General features: G+C 38.8%; 1 protein-coding gene across 2 annotated transcripts in view; it reads left to right on the top strand.

Moving 5' to 3' along the window:
• The window catches only part of LOC146312065 (zinc finger protein 385D-like), a 102,820-nt gene extending 91,044 nt beyond the window's left edge, over positions 1-11,776 (top strand). For both annotated transcript variants that reach the window (XM_084741398.1, XM_084741399.1), the window contains 5 exons: positions 5,168-5,354; positions 8,741-9,097; positions 9,745-9,947; positions 10,114-10,212; positions 10,722-11,776. In XM_084741398.1, the coding sequence (XP_084597524.1) occupies positions 5,168-5,354; positions 8,741-9,097; positions 9,745-9,947; positions 10,114-10,212; positions 10,722-10,952 (1,077 nt within the window). In that variant the 3' untranslated portion in view covers positions 10,953-11,776. The remainder of the gene's footprint in view (positions 1-5,167; positions 5,355-8,740; positions 9,098-9,744; positions 9,948-10,113; positions 10,213-10,721) is intronic.
• The last annotated feature ends 2,769 nt before the right edge of the window (positions 11,777-14,545 follow it).

The following is a 14,545-nucleotide window of genomic DNA, read 5'->3' as shown; positions in this document are numbered from 1 at the left end:
CTGTTTTCTAGCTAACAGGCTCTCTCCTCCTCCCCTCTGTGTCACCTGCAGCTGAGCTGAGAGGGCTGGTTGACCCTGCAGGAGTTGGATGCCGGGTTACAGGCAGGTACCAGGTCCCAGCAGGGGGCTGCACTGAGCCGCTGGAATTTGCACATGACAAAGAAAATTGACTAAAGGAATAGTTCTGAATATTGCAAGTCTTTTCATGTTTTATACTCACTGATTGTGAAGTACATACAGTAGGTTTCATTTTCACAGCCATATCTGTTTATTTTTGATATTGAACACACAGCTTCATCTTGCCATTCACAGTTCGATGCAGTAATCCAGTCCACAGTCCTTGTTTGATACTAAAAATGATTAAAATATTCAGCCAAAGTTAGCATGATTTCTAACATGATTTAACAGTAGTCTATCATGCTGGATTTGAGTGTTATATAAAATATAAAATACAACTAATGTCTCAATTAAACAGAAACTTTCATTTAGACTACAGGTAAGAAAACTTAAACTTATATTACATGTATTCACTCCAGTCTGGTTATGATCATTTTGCACCCTGGCACCGGGCTCAATATATTCCATTCACATTCTGAAGCCTTTGCCTTCAACAAAGTTAAATTAAAAGCATTAAAGCATATCTTATGAAGTCATTGCCGTGATGAACTTTGTTATTACAGGATTCCAGTGTCTGCTGTTGAGCAGTGTCATATTAGCTTGCCATGTGCAGCTAACCTTAGCAACACTAGCACCAACAGCATCCAAATGCCTGTGCTGAATGTGGCTACTCGTTGCTCCGCTCCAGTGGTTATATGCCACTTTATTCTGACACTGCCTACGTACAACCTTATTTTCACTTTCTAGATCAAATTTCTGCCAAACTGTGCTAGATTTACGAGATGTCATCTGTCCCACTTTCCACCTTGCTGGTTTACAACATCCATATTCCGGGGCTGCAGCCATATACATTAACAAAATATTAATAATTAGTTTGATATTTTAATATTTCTGGTACCACGTCTAGCAAGTGTAGCAACGTTTAATCGCTGACTTGTCTAATTGTGCATAACCCTAGTTTTAATTTCTATGATTGCGATACATGACCATAAGCTATTATCACCAAAGTCATTAAGATTCATTCTCTGCTGTTAGTGAGTCTAATGAAAAAAAAAAGTGAAATTGTTAAACTTGATATTTTAAAGGAAGAAATTCAAACCACATAAAAAGAGATTTCCAAAAAGACTAATATTTCGATGCCATAAACTCAGTTGTAATTGAATTTCAGTGAGAAGACACTTCATTCTGAGTGTACAAAACATGTTTTATTGGCATGTGCACAATAAAGATGAGAAATATGGAAAGGACTTCTGATGAGCTCAACCTGGGTGCTGGATATGATGAAGTGGAGGTTAATGAGGTGGAGGTGGATCGCAACAATCCTGCACTGAAATAACAGCTGACGGGCAGAGGAGAGCAGTTTATTATTTAGTAGCTCATGAAATTAAAATTATTACAGCCATTGTTTGCTTCAACAATAGAGTACTTTCTTGCACAAGATGCAGACCTAGAAAATGGAAAGCCGGAGCTGTTGGTTCAGTATGAAGACAAAGATGGATTACTGTGAAAATGGTATCTGCAGAACAGTGTGCATAGAACAGGCAGAGACTTTCAAGAGATTTTCAAATTATTCCTTTAAGGCTGCTGAACTCACTGAAAAAGCATGAACGATTCAAGCCTGAAGGATAACACGTGATAGTCTAATTGCAGAGGACAGCTGTTGCTCTCTGTGTATGAAGAGTTTGGGCATCAGTGGTGTGAGAATGCATAAAGCTGCTTGAATCAAGGTCAGCAGTGGAGGCCGAGCAGTCCTGACAGTCTCCTTCAGGTGTCTTTAACTGAGGATCTTTGTTTTGACCGTCCTGGGACACTGATTCTACATGTTAGTCTCTCTTTAAGTTACTATGGTGGATCATAGTGAACTCATACTACACTGGTAGTATGCAGATGGGAGCAGATTCATCCCTCTGACTCAGTTGAGAATCACGCTGAATGGTTAGTGTGCACTGACATTCAACGTAGCCAAAGGGCTCGTACACCCTTTGCTCAGCCCTGTACTTTTGAACCACGATGGGACCCTTTCTGTTTGTGTGGCAGTCCAAGCTTTATGCAAAGTGTTGATTAGGGGGGGCGCTTGTACTTGTACACTACTCTATGCACACAGTCGCTAAAAGATCACCTCTGCACACTGAGCTCAGGGGCTGTGCTGCTGTGTACAGTGTGTGTCTGGAAACTAGCACGGATAATTTGAGCTATGACAAATTATCTAACAGTCTCGTGTGGAGCGAGATACTTGAACTCAGACTCTCTGTTGATTTAAGGAGTGCAATTGTGTCTTTTGAATATGGAAAGGCACTTTAGTGTTGCAAAAATGTGTGCTCTTAAAGGATAAGGCTGGTTATGTTTTATATTTTTCTTATTGTTGACAAATCCCATGAAAAGATCAAAACCATCAGTGTCTGTAGCTGAAGCCCATTCATTCTTGTGTAAATATTCCATATATATGTTATATGTTATTTTTTTAAAGGGCTAAAATGCTTCCTAAAACAGCTGAGCATGGGGCAGTTTTATTTTTGTCACGTTACTCAAACAAGAGTAAGTAAACCATTTGTTAGGGACTATTTTCAGTGGGGGATTAATACACATTTAGCGCTCTGGTGAGTATTTACTAGAGCGTGGGGTACGTGGGGTTGATGAGAAATAAATTACAGCGCCCGTGTTCATTGTAATGACGGAACAAGTGCAACAATGTGGCTCATTCGTGCGTTTTTAATAGTTTTTAGACAGCAATGGAGGAATTAGATATATTGGGCTTTGGAAATCCATTTCATGGGATTTCTTGAAAAATAAGAAAAATAAAAAATATCACCACACTGATCCTTTATGACTTCTGCTTGTTCTGTACACCTGATGTCACGGATAGTTGCTGAAGTTATTTGAACGATTTGAACCTTCAGAGAGCAGGTAGACCTTTTTCATAGAAGACACTAAGAAAGAAGATAAAATTGCTGCTGCCGGCTCACTGTCACAATGGCTGCGTTTACATGCACAAAATATTAGTTTTTTTGCCCTCATTCCGAAAAAGACAGTGGGCCTGTTTAAACAATCTATAGCTCATGGTCTAAAGTGCATGACTCACATGCATTTAGGGTGTGTCCAATTCTGCTGTGCTATTTAAATGGTGCATAATCTGGGTGCAAAGTAAGGCACAAGGCACAAAGTGCTTTATTTAGTCTCTTAATTAATCATAGGTATGTTCTGGCACATTGTTTTTTAAATGTCAGATTCTGCAGGGTGGACAAGCAAACAGAAAAGCTGAAAATGAGTCACTAGTGGCATTTCGGGCCCTGTGGTTAATCTGTGGGTTATAAAGGTTGAAGGTGGGTTGATTAGGGTGAACCATGAACCCATTCAAAGAGACGCTGTGTGTGTTTCCACACGAGACGCAGCAGCACAATTGCTGACATTACAGCACACATGGAGACATGACTACATTAACACATACTAACGAAATCACCTGCAAAACCTGGGACGTCATTTTAAACATTTAAGCAGCAAAACTACAAACTGTAGTTATAAACTTGACAGGACAGAGGAAACTCTCCAGAGGAAGTTGTTTATAGACAGCTCTGATTTTTATACTCTGCTTTGCTCCAGACACTTTCACTGTATGATCTTTGACTGCGTGAGACAGTTTGCATGTGTAAAAGATCACAGGACATAAATTAACATATCCTGAATGATCCTGTCAGATTTAAACAATCAGTGAAATTACAGCTTTCTGCTGCCTGAAGATAACATGGTGTTAACAATGCGCCTGACCGCACCTCATTTTAAGACCATTTTCCTTTGTGCATGCATCTCTACCTCGGCTGTGTCTCTTTACAACACATAGAGCAGATTAAAACCTAATTCAGAACAGCCAAATGGAACACATTAACTATGTCCATTTGTCCATAATCGTCCGATAATGGTAAATTTGTATTATTATTACTTATTATTCTGATAATGAAATTATAGTCAAGTATCTGCTATAATAATATCTGATTTGACAAATTATGTCAAAGCTTTTAATATGCATTCTTAGGCAAAGTGTTGTTTTAAAGCCAAAGTATATTTGGGAAGTTTTTTATGTACTTTCCTCGAAAAACTGTAGAAGAGTCAGAACTGTTTTTTGTTTTTGCCGTAATAGTGATGTCAGTTAGATTTGGTTCAGTCAGAGCTATGAATTATTAAATCATCCATCTTTGCACACTACATCTTAGCCTGTCTTACCTTCAGGAGTGCATCAGCTACAGAATTTATAAACTTATTTTTGAAATAAATGCAGTGTTATTGGTTATTTTATTTGAATCAGCTGTGAGAAGCCAGTAATTATGTGTTATCATACTGGGGGAAAATGTTGCATCCCTAAACACAGTAGTTATACAGCATATTGTGTACATATATACTGTTGTAGAAAATGAGAACCAAACTCAACTGTATTTCTGTTTCTTTCCTCAAGCTAAGCTGTGCATAGATGTGTGTGTGGTTTACCAGATAAATGTGTTTTGCTTCGGTTGTTCTGTTGGTGCATATCTGCTTGCTGGAAGCTGATCTTCCCCTGCAGAGTACATCTCGCTTTATCTACAGCCATCCACAGCCATTTTGGGATCCCAAATCTGCATGCATCTGTTGTCGCGCTGCCACAAATGTGTTTTTCTCTCACAGAGGAAGGCACAGGGGTCATTTTGTGTCGCAGAATTACGGACATGGGCCATTTTGTGTCAGAACGAATCAGTGAAAAGATGAGCCAGTGAGCTCAGAGGACGATCACGAGATGCCACGAGTCCAACTGATGCTCATTTGTGCACAGCCGTGACGATGATGATGATCAGAATGGTGACTTTTCCTCCGAGTCAAATGCTGAATTGCATAGTTTCTCCCCAACTCCATGGAAGCATGTGAAGCCAAAGAGATGGAACAGATGGAAAGATCACAGTTTACTGATTTCATGCTGTCCTTCACTAATTTAATCATCTCACTAATTCTGTTCATGTACTGTACATTCACTTTCTCCTCTGTTTGTTCTGCTTGTGTGTGCATGTTTCTGTTTGTGTGTCATGATCAGACCCAGGCGGAGGCCCACTACAAAGGTCACAAACATGCTCGCAAGCTAAAGGCCTTGGAGAGCCAGAGGAACCGGCAGAAGAACGGACACAGCCCATCCACAGCAGGAAAAGACAGAGACCGAGAGAGGGCGATGATGGGAGGAGGAGGAACGGCACCCACAGATTCACATTTGAAAGACATAACAGGTATAAATCTTTCTTTTTTTAAAGGCACCCCTCTCTTCATCCTCTGCATAATTAGTGGTAATTGGAGAGACGCAAGCACTAAGGCTTGGTAGCTGCCACTCAGCTGGCTAATTACCAGCTATTACCTGTCCTGCTATCATTGGCCCTGTCAGATAGGTAATTACTCCCATCAAGCAAAGACATGCTGCATGATGAGAAGCCTTAAAGCTCTTAAAAAGAGATGCTATCTGGAGAGGGTAGTAACGGTGTTACTTTCTTTGATTTTGAGTTTGGTTGTACATCTACACAACTCCCACTTTCAGTTTCTTGTTTTTATTATGACATGTGATGACACTTTGCTAATGGACATGTCAGAAGGTGCATGTTTTCTTGTCAACGTAAGACTAAACAGATTAAAAGAGGGGAGATGTTGAGGGTGGGAACACAGAGGAGGACTACATGTTTAAGCCATCAGCAGCTCATGCTAGCAGCAACAAATAACATGGAAGATGCACGGGAATGTAAGCAAACATCTTTTTAATTGCAGAACTGTTATTAAAGCTACTGCAAGGAACTTTTATATTTTGTTGATTTTGAAGGCCCTTCAGACAAAAGCGGTAGTTTCCATCATGATAAGCACAAAATAAAATAAAATTACATGAATAAAAAATCTCCTCCTGCTTCTCTTTAACTGGCTAACATACTACTTACTGTATCTTTGCCAAAGAAAATGTAAACACGGGCTCATTTCATCTGATTTCACGGAGAATCCGACCCGGTGGCAGGCATAAAGAATGACTAGAAATAGCTGATCTTCTGGCAGATGGTCTCTTTTGCTTATGTAGGTCATAGAGAGGCATCAGTATTAGACTGAGACTGTTTCATAACCAGTTAAAAACCCCTTGTGGTAGATTTAAATATTCACGTTAGTGTTGGAAATGTTGATAATAACTAGTTAACTTAAATAAGGTAAGTAGTATAATTAATTTTTAGCTTTTTTGGGGCACAGACCGCTGCTTATAGTCCACTTTTCTACAATATGCAAATCTGCAAGCACAAACTTCATGGTCAATATTATTGCTTGTTCTTTTAAACGTAAGATTTAAACATTTTTCCTTATTATTTCTGGTGGAGTTTATTGCAGATATTTCCTATTTGGATGTGGGTAAGACTATAATTAGTTGCATGATATCTGTGTATTTATTATCAAAGCAAGTTTTGTGCATTTTCCTGAACCAATAGTTGAACATGTTATTTAAACGATTATAGCGATATAATTCTTCTTTATCACAAACAATTTAAACAAACAACTAAAGAATAAGACGCACTCAAAACAGCTACTCTTGTTTGCTTGTCCTTATTTGCCAAACAAACCATTGTCAGGCGAGGTTCAGTTTCTGCCATTTCTAGACTTTTTCAGCCTTTTTCAGCCTTTTTCAAGGCCAAAGGCCCTATCATGCAATGTTGATGAAAGAGAAAAATAATTTCTGCATCCGCTCCAAAATGGTTCACATGTGAAAAGCTGCAACCAGCACACCCAAATCATTAACTGGAAAGTTATTTCGGCTGATAGTTTCAGCTCTAAAGTTAAGCCAAGTTGGCACCTGGTGCTCAGCACAGCAGACAAGACAGAAGAAGAGGTGCAACAAAGTGCATTTCAAGCAGATGATGCCTCTCAGGGCCAGGTGTGGGTGTTAAATGAAAAGTGAGTCTTTGAAGTTATGCTGAAAGTAAACGTCTAACGTCCCCTCAGGTATAAACGGAAGGCCAGCCTATTTATATTGCATTTTATCCAACCTTTTGAGCATAATGTACTGTTATATGTACAAGAGAAAGATTAGCCATGACATGCCCTCACTGTCCTTGTGCACACGATAGAGCGTTTTACTTGTCATTGTAGTTGTGTCGAAAAAAACTTTGCTATCAGCCTATAAAACCCACCGTGTATAACTTTCTGTTGCTGCTGTATACTGGACTTAATCTTGTTAAAATCCACCAAACTCCCAGACAAAATACTGAGGGCACGAGTACCCTGACAGGAAAGGTTTAGACTAAGGTAGAAAGGGACATGTCTCTATGAATATCCGGGGACTACTGAATTGTCACAAGGAATAATTGTGATCAATTGTGATTTATTTACATGTTTATTTCCCCCACAACCGGTGGCATGAAATTTCCACCATGCCTTACAGTCCTGTATTCTTTCCATATTCTTAATGTTATAGCTAGTGGTTCTTCAGCAACATTGCCTACAAAAGAGCTGCTGTAAGAGCAACAATTTTGCTGTCATTTGTGACTCAGCTTCAGATTCTGCCCGACCCAAAAACTTTCACAATCCGCCTTTCTATCCTCTGTCTAGCTTTCCTTTTTATTATTGATCTCCCCCCTCTCATTTTCTTCCAGCGCCTATCAATTTTCCTCTAACCACACAATGATGAGCTTGTTACATTCAGCAGTTACCATGGTTGTTGATTGATGGGGACAGAGGAAGAATGATTGGGATGACACAAAAAAGAGTGAAAAAGATATGAACATTAAAAAAGAGATGATAGAGCAGAAACAACAAGTAAGTAGATGAGGACAATAATAAGGTTACGTGAACAAAATCAAGAAAATATATTTACTATATATTGATTGTGTAGAATTCATGTATTCTTATGGTATTAAAAAACTATTAGTGTGGATTCACCTGCATGAGTGATTTTTCTCTTGCTTATGTTGTTGATGGCTCTTGTTATAGCTAAACTAAGCTTTCCAATTGTCATAATATTACTGGTTGAAACTGGTTGATTCAAGTCTTCATATGTTGTTTAAATCTCAGCTGAGAGTTAATGCCCATCAGTTGTCCTTGTTATCTCCAACTTACACTCTCATAGTTTTTTTTATTATTATTATTGTTATTCTGGAAAAAACAACAGATCTATAAGAGCTTTGTTCCAAAGAGATATTACAACATTACCATATGTGAATTCATATGGAAATCAATTTGTGGATGATTAGTCCTGTATTCTACTTAATTAATACTCAGTCACTAAGTTAAACAAATTTATTTTGAACTAATTCATTATTAAAATGTATTTTTTTTTTCTTTTTACTTTTTACTGAAATATATATTTCTTTTTCTTTTTGCGTTTCCTTCTGTACAAGTTCTGTACTTGTAAGGGGGTAAAGAAAAAATAACCTATGTAAGCATACATCATATTTTGATTTACAGGGGAAGAAAGTTTTTGTCTGCAAATGTCTTTTGAAAGCACCAGTTATCATCCCCAAAACAATGTAATATGTAACTTTAACTTTTGGATTCACCAACATTCATTCTTATCCAGATAAAATGGCAAGATAAATATCATATTGTAATACGAAGTGTAAGTTTAGTGCAACTTCTGTGTTTATTCATCTGTCCACAGGCCCTAGTACTTCTTCTCAACCTGCACAGCTACAACCAGAAAACGGCCATCAGTCCTCGCAGCTTTCATCCACAGACTCTTCCTCGCTCCGCTCTCCTCAGCTGTCCCCGCAAATCTCCCCTGGTCCCCAGCTTCCTGATCCATCCTCAGACAGTCCACCTGTAGAAGAAAGCAGCCCGGCCACCAGCTCAGCCTCACACTCTGACCCTCAGGGGGCCTCCACAGGAGGTGAGGAGGAGGTGGCGGTGAAGGTGGAGGAGGCCAAGGAGGCCAAGAGCAACAAAAAACAACATCTCCACTGTCCTACATGCAAAGTGACGGTCAATTCCAGCTCCCAGTTGGAGGCTCACTGTAGTGGTGTGTACTACAATACTACTGATATTACTTAGGGATAGTTTGAATGAACATACTTATCAATAGTCAGCAATGAACTGCTGTGGCAGGGTCAGCAACAAAAGGTATTTTAGCTGCTTAAAAAAGGCACAACCAAAACAAATCAATATCAGTTTAGGCGTATACAATATTTATAATAATTTCACCACTTTGCCTTGTTGTGAGAAAGCCTTTTTTGAGGGCAAATGGACATTATATGAGGCAAATATCACTTTGTCCAAACCAACTAAAAACTCAATCAGTATTTTCACCTCCCAGAGCACAGGGGTTCCTGGACTACTGCAGCATTGATCTGTTTGTTTGTGTTACTGCATGGGTTAAGTGCTTTGAAAGGTTAGTTTCATTGCTTAGCTTCCATGCTGGTGCTCCTCTCAGCTTCTCCAAACTGAGGGCATGAGACTGCCATCTATTGTGGGTAATACACTGACTATCGATATGTACCTCATATAACTCCACATCAAAAAATCTTAACTATCCCTTTAACATTTGTAAGCTATTTGCTATTTTATCCTTGTTGGGCAAATGACATGACACAACCATTTTTGTTTGTAGTGGATGATATTTCCTATGATTCTAACATTTGGTCCCCCTCCTGCGTTTGGTTGAATCAGGCTCTAAGCACAAACAGATGCTTGATGGTCAGAACGGCAGCCAGTCACAACGCAGGGTCAAGATGTCATCATCGCCCAGGCCCACCTGCCGAATTAAGCAGCGAATGAGCAACAAGACCAGAGCGGTTGTGGGTGTATCCAACCAGCCCTTTCACTGTGAAATGTGCCAGGTGTCTGTCAACTCAGAGACACAGCTGAAGCAGGCAAGAGGATTTATCTTTGTGTAAAAAATAGAGAAAAACTAAAATTGGACAATGCCTAAGCTTTGTCCTCTATAAAGAAAAACAACCTGATTTGTAGGCTCTTTGGTGTGTTAGTCAGAGCTGTCCTGATTGAATCACTGCTCTGTGTATCTTTGTCCCCTTTTAGCACATGAACAGCAGGAGACACAAAGAGCGTTTGGCTGGGAAGCCTGTCAAGGTGAAGTTCACCCCCTATAATAAACTACAGCCCGGCACTGTCTTAGCGGTAAGAATTTGTCAAACACAGACACACACATGCTTGAATTCTTTTGTTCTTGTCTACATTGCAAATTGTCGTTAAAGAGCACGTACCAGGGCATCCCAAACTTTTCATGTCAATGACCATCACAATAGATGCACCACAGACCTACTATTTGAGAGGATTTTGTCTGAAGGAATCCCCTCTGAGTTATTTTTTGTTAGGTTTGGTAATAGTAAAGTCTTCATAGTCAATCAATGTAGTATTCCAGAGAAAGATTTAGTATGTCTCAGTACATAGTATTTCAACAGCAGGTTGCAAGCCAGCCAGCAAGCCAGTACACTTTTCTGGCTACACAACCCTGATACAAATGGATGTTGAATGTTGTTGTATGTTGAAGTAGTATGTCCCAGTTGAATACATACTGCATACAACAGCATGTATTTGGTGGGGGCAGCTGCAGTATGTACTAAAGGTTAAAAAAACATATGCTAGTTCTCATTTAGAGTGAATATGTCTCTTGTTTTTGGTTTCAGACTAAACTGGCCATGCAGAAGCAGCTATCCAAGACCCTGCCGGCAGGGTTCCTAACTAGCCCCCTCAATCCAGCTGCTTTGTGCACCATGGCATCTGGACCCATGGCATTGCGGCTGCCACCGGGTCCCACAGCCATCATCCAGGGTCCTTTGATCAGCCCCACACTCTTCAGGCCTGCCCCAGGACCTCTGAGGGCCACACATGCGCCTATTATCTTCTCTCCGTACTAGCAATGAGCCAAGCTAGGCTGGAGGACCATCAGTTGAGTGGACCTAACCCAGCCAGAGCTGGACTTAGCAGAAAGGTTTATCTTGGCCCGGTGAGGACAAAGCACGGGGACACCAGGACACTATGCAGCGACTACAAGGGCAGCGTATCAGCATGTCAAGTTTGGCAGGTTCAAGTCATAAGAACAGTATGCACAATCGCCTGGTGTGGCGTGAGATTTCAGCGCTGACTGGCCGCTGTCTGCCACCACCCCCCTCTTAATAATGGAAGGACCATCGTTCAGCTGTTTCCCCTCAACATACTGTTGAATGCATGTTCCCCGGGGTCTGGACCCCTCTGGAAGCCATAATGACAAGCATCCTTTAGTTTTATTTATAAGACAATGATAGACTATACACTAGGGTGTGTAAATGTTACTGTAAGTGTTTGTTGCCAAAATTCTTTCAATTTGAGAGGTTTCTAATTGTATTCTGGGAGAACAAGTACAATACTTCATTCATGCTTTAGTTTTCATAACCAAAAAATCCAGATTGTGTTCATCTCCCTTGACTCTGTCTATTTTCATTTACCTCCACCTACAAAAAGACAAAAGACTTTGGATTACTGAGGATATTGCATCTCAACAAATTTGTCTTTACAGCCATTTTCGACGCCTATTTCTTTATAATTTATTTTGGGTGAATATATGGGTTCATTTTCTTCTCTGTGCCTGTAACCTGAGGTGACAATCAACAAACACCCTGATATGATGCCAAGAATATTCACTATATGGAGACAGGCTACACTCGTAGAAATAATGGTGCAAAAATGACTGTCCCTTGAAGAGCTAAGGTTCTGTCCAGAACTATTTGCTTGTGAAGAATCCTTTTTTGAATAGAAGATTCATAAAGGGTTCTTTGTAAGACTAAGGTTTCCATTAAGAACCATTTTCAGTCAAAGAACCCTTTTTGAAAGAAAGGTTTCGTCAAGGATTGTTGAAATCCTTCAAGAACTCTTTCGTCAAGGCTTCATCAAGGGTTTTTGTACCAAAATATGAAAGGGTTCTTAGGGGAACCCCCTGGTTAGGTTCTAGATAAAACTCATGGAATATAAAAAGGGTCTGCTGGGAAGCAGAAGATGGAAAGGTTCTGGATACAACCCACAGAGAGGTTTCAGATAGGCCTTTTCCACCAACGTGGAACCAGCCCCAAAACAGTTCAAGCACCTGATTTTAAACTGTTCTGAATATTTCCACCTTGGGAACCAAAGTGTACGTGCCATATATTCCAGGTTGTTGTGCATTCTGCAACAGCCTCTGTTGATGACATCTTTGACAACAATAATTCCACTGAAAACTGGTGGATATGTGGGCTTGTTCACTGGTTCACGGAACCAGTTCAAGACTCTAATTTAGTGGAAAAGTGGGTAGAACCATTACATAATAGAAGTGCTCTCTCTAGAACCTTTCCTAGGGAGTCCTGGGTGAAGCTTCTCACAGATGCTTTGAGGCATGTCCCTTTTTGCTGGGCTCTAGGAGGAACTTACTTGCAGAAAGAGTTCCAAGGAACTGAAAAATATTAACTTAGCAAAAGGGGAAGCCATTGGGCTTAATTTAGGCACATTTGCACAAAGCAAGGATATAGACCTAATTATTTACCTTTATTATTACCTTTATTTACCAAACAAGTCAAAAAAGTTCTCCTATGGGAACAAACCCTTTAGAGTTGTAGTTAGCACCTTTATTTCTAAGAGTGTACATTTAAAGCATACAATGAGATGATTTCATTTATATTTTCCAACCCTTTCTTTTCTATTTCTTTGACATAAACCGTTGTAACAAGCTTTTCAGGTGATGGTTAGATAAATAATTTATGATTTTGCAACAGCTTGATGCTGTTTGTGCAATATGAAGAGTCAGGCTGATGTGTGCTGTTTCCCAAAAAAATCAAATGATTTATCCACACATTTTTCGATGTGTCTTTGATGTCTTTATGAAACATGTTATTTTTTACAGAGTTGTATTAAAAAACAAAGTTCTTTCACTTCAGAAACTCCCTCCCACCTGATTGTGCTGAATCATCCTAAGCAATATGTATTTTTAAAGTGTCACCTGGTGAAATTAATGACTATTGTAACTGTGCATTCATTGCAATAATGTAAATTATTATGTGCTAAAAATGTCAATACTGTATTCTATATGAACTTATAAATAGTACTGTTTTTTACACAGTTGTGGTAGTTTCTTTCTTCATATGAAAATATGTCTCTTTTACCCTTCATTATAGATTTATACAGAAAATAGGCTTAATGCATGGCAAACTAAATCTGACAAAATTAAAAAATAATTTTAAAAATAAATTAATGTCTCAATAACATTTATATGGCATTAAATGCACCAAAAATAATAATATTAAATATTAAAAATAAATGTTGGCATTAATAAATTTATAAAATGTTCCACAAATTTCTATTTGTGTATTTATTTATTTACATTCGTATTAATTTCCCCATTTATTTACTTTCCCATTTATTACATTACTATTACTAGTATTAGTATTAGTATTGGTCTATATGGCTGGTTAATTTATTTAAGTGTGGAAAAAGTTAGCATAAAGATGCATAAAGAAATGTTTTTTAAAAATTCAGAAATAAAAACATAAAATAATTAAATCGTGGAATTACTACAAAGGTAAATTGATACAGAAGAAAACTAAAGCAGAAGTATTATGTGCTACATTTCTTAATGCATACATTTAGTTTTATATATTTCGGGTGCATTTATTGGCATATTTATTTACTGAGTCATTTATTTATCTGTTTGTTCATTTAATTTTTATTTTTGGCAGCTTCTGTCCTCCACATATTTCATGTATAAATATAGTTGTTGTTATAGTTGACAAAAACTCTTTTTTTTTTTTTATTATTCTATGTGATATTTGAGTTAGGGAAAAAAAATAACAAAAAACTCAGTCATTGCTGATATGTCCCTGAAACAGAAGTATACCACACACTGATGATACTCTACTGCCCTCTTGTGGTGAGATGCAGATAAAGAGAATTGATAGAATAACCCGAGGGCAGATGAGGTAGGAAGATGTCTGTGCTATTTCATGCACATATATACATTTATATCAATCTAGAAAAGTGCCGGTTCTTAATAAGATTAATTATCATGCTTGTTACAATCATGGTAATATGAAAAAATAGAAATGCCACCTAAATCTCTTTATGAGTGGTGCATTACTTCTACTTAAAACCATGTTTAGTTTGTGAAGATGTTTTTCTTTAATGCAAGTTCTAGTGTAGGTTTAGGAAAAGCTGGCTGCTTCAGAGCCTCCAATAAAAAGTTGTTGGCAGGGAAATAAAATTCAGTTGTCAATTTACTGCTTCCTTGGGTGTGTATTGCGTGCGGTCGTTAAAGCTAGAGTGGGTGATGTCATCGCTAGAGTGGAGATGGGGTACAAAATCATCCAGAAATTTTCTCTTCAACTCGCCGCTACGGCCACACCGTTCGCTCTACATACACAAATTTTACAGCATTTTGTAGGAAAAGCCGTGCCGGTCGCAGCGGTGTGACCGTCGAAGTCAACGGACAAACGGTTTTGGCTGAGCAGGG

The sequence above is a fragment of the Lutjanus erythropterus genome, chromosome 17 (genome assembly GCF_056507025.1).
Source record: "Lutjanus erythropterus isolate fLutEry1 chromosome 17, fLutEry1.hap2, whole genome shotgun sequence".
In the NCBI taxonomy this organism is placed as follows: Eukaryota; Metazoa; Chordata; class Actinopteri; order Lutjaniformes; family Lutjanidae; genus Lutjanus; species Lutjanus erythropterus.
Note: the sequence above shows the minus strand (reverse complement) of the source record. Positions and strands in the feature narration are given on the sequence as shown.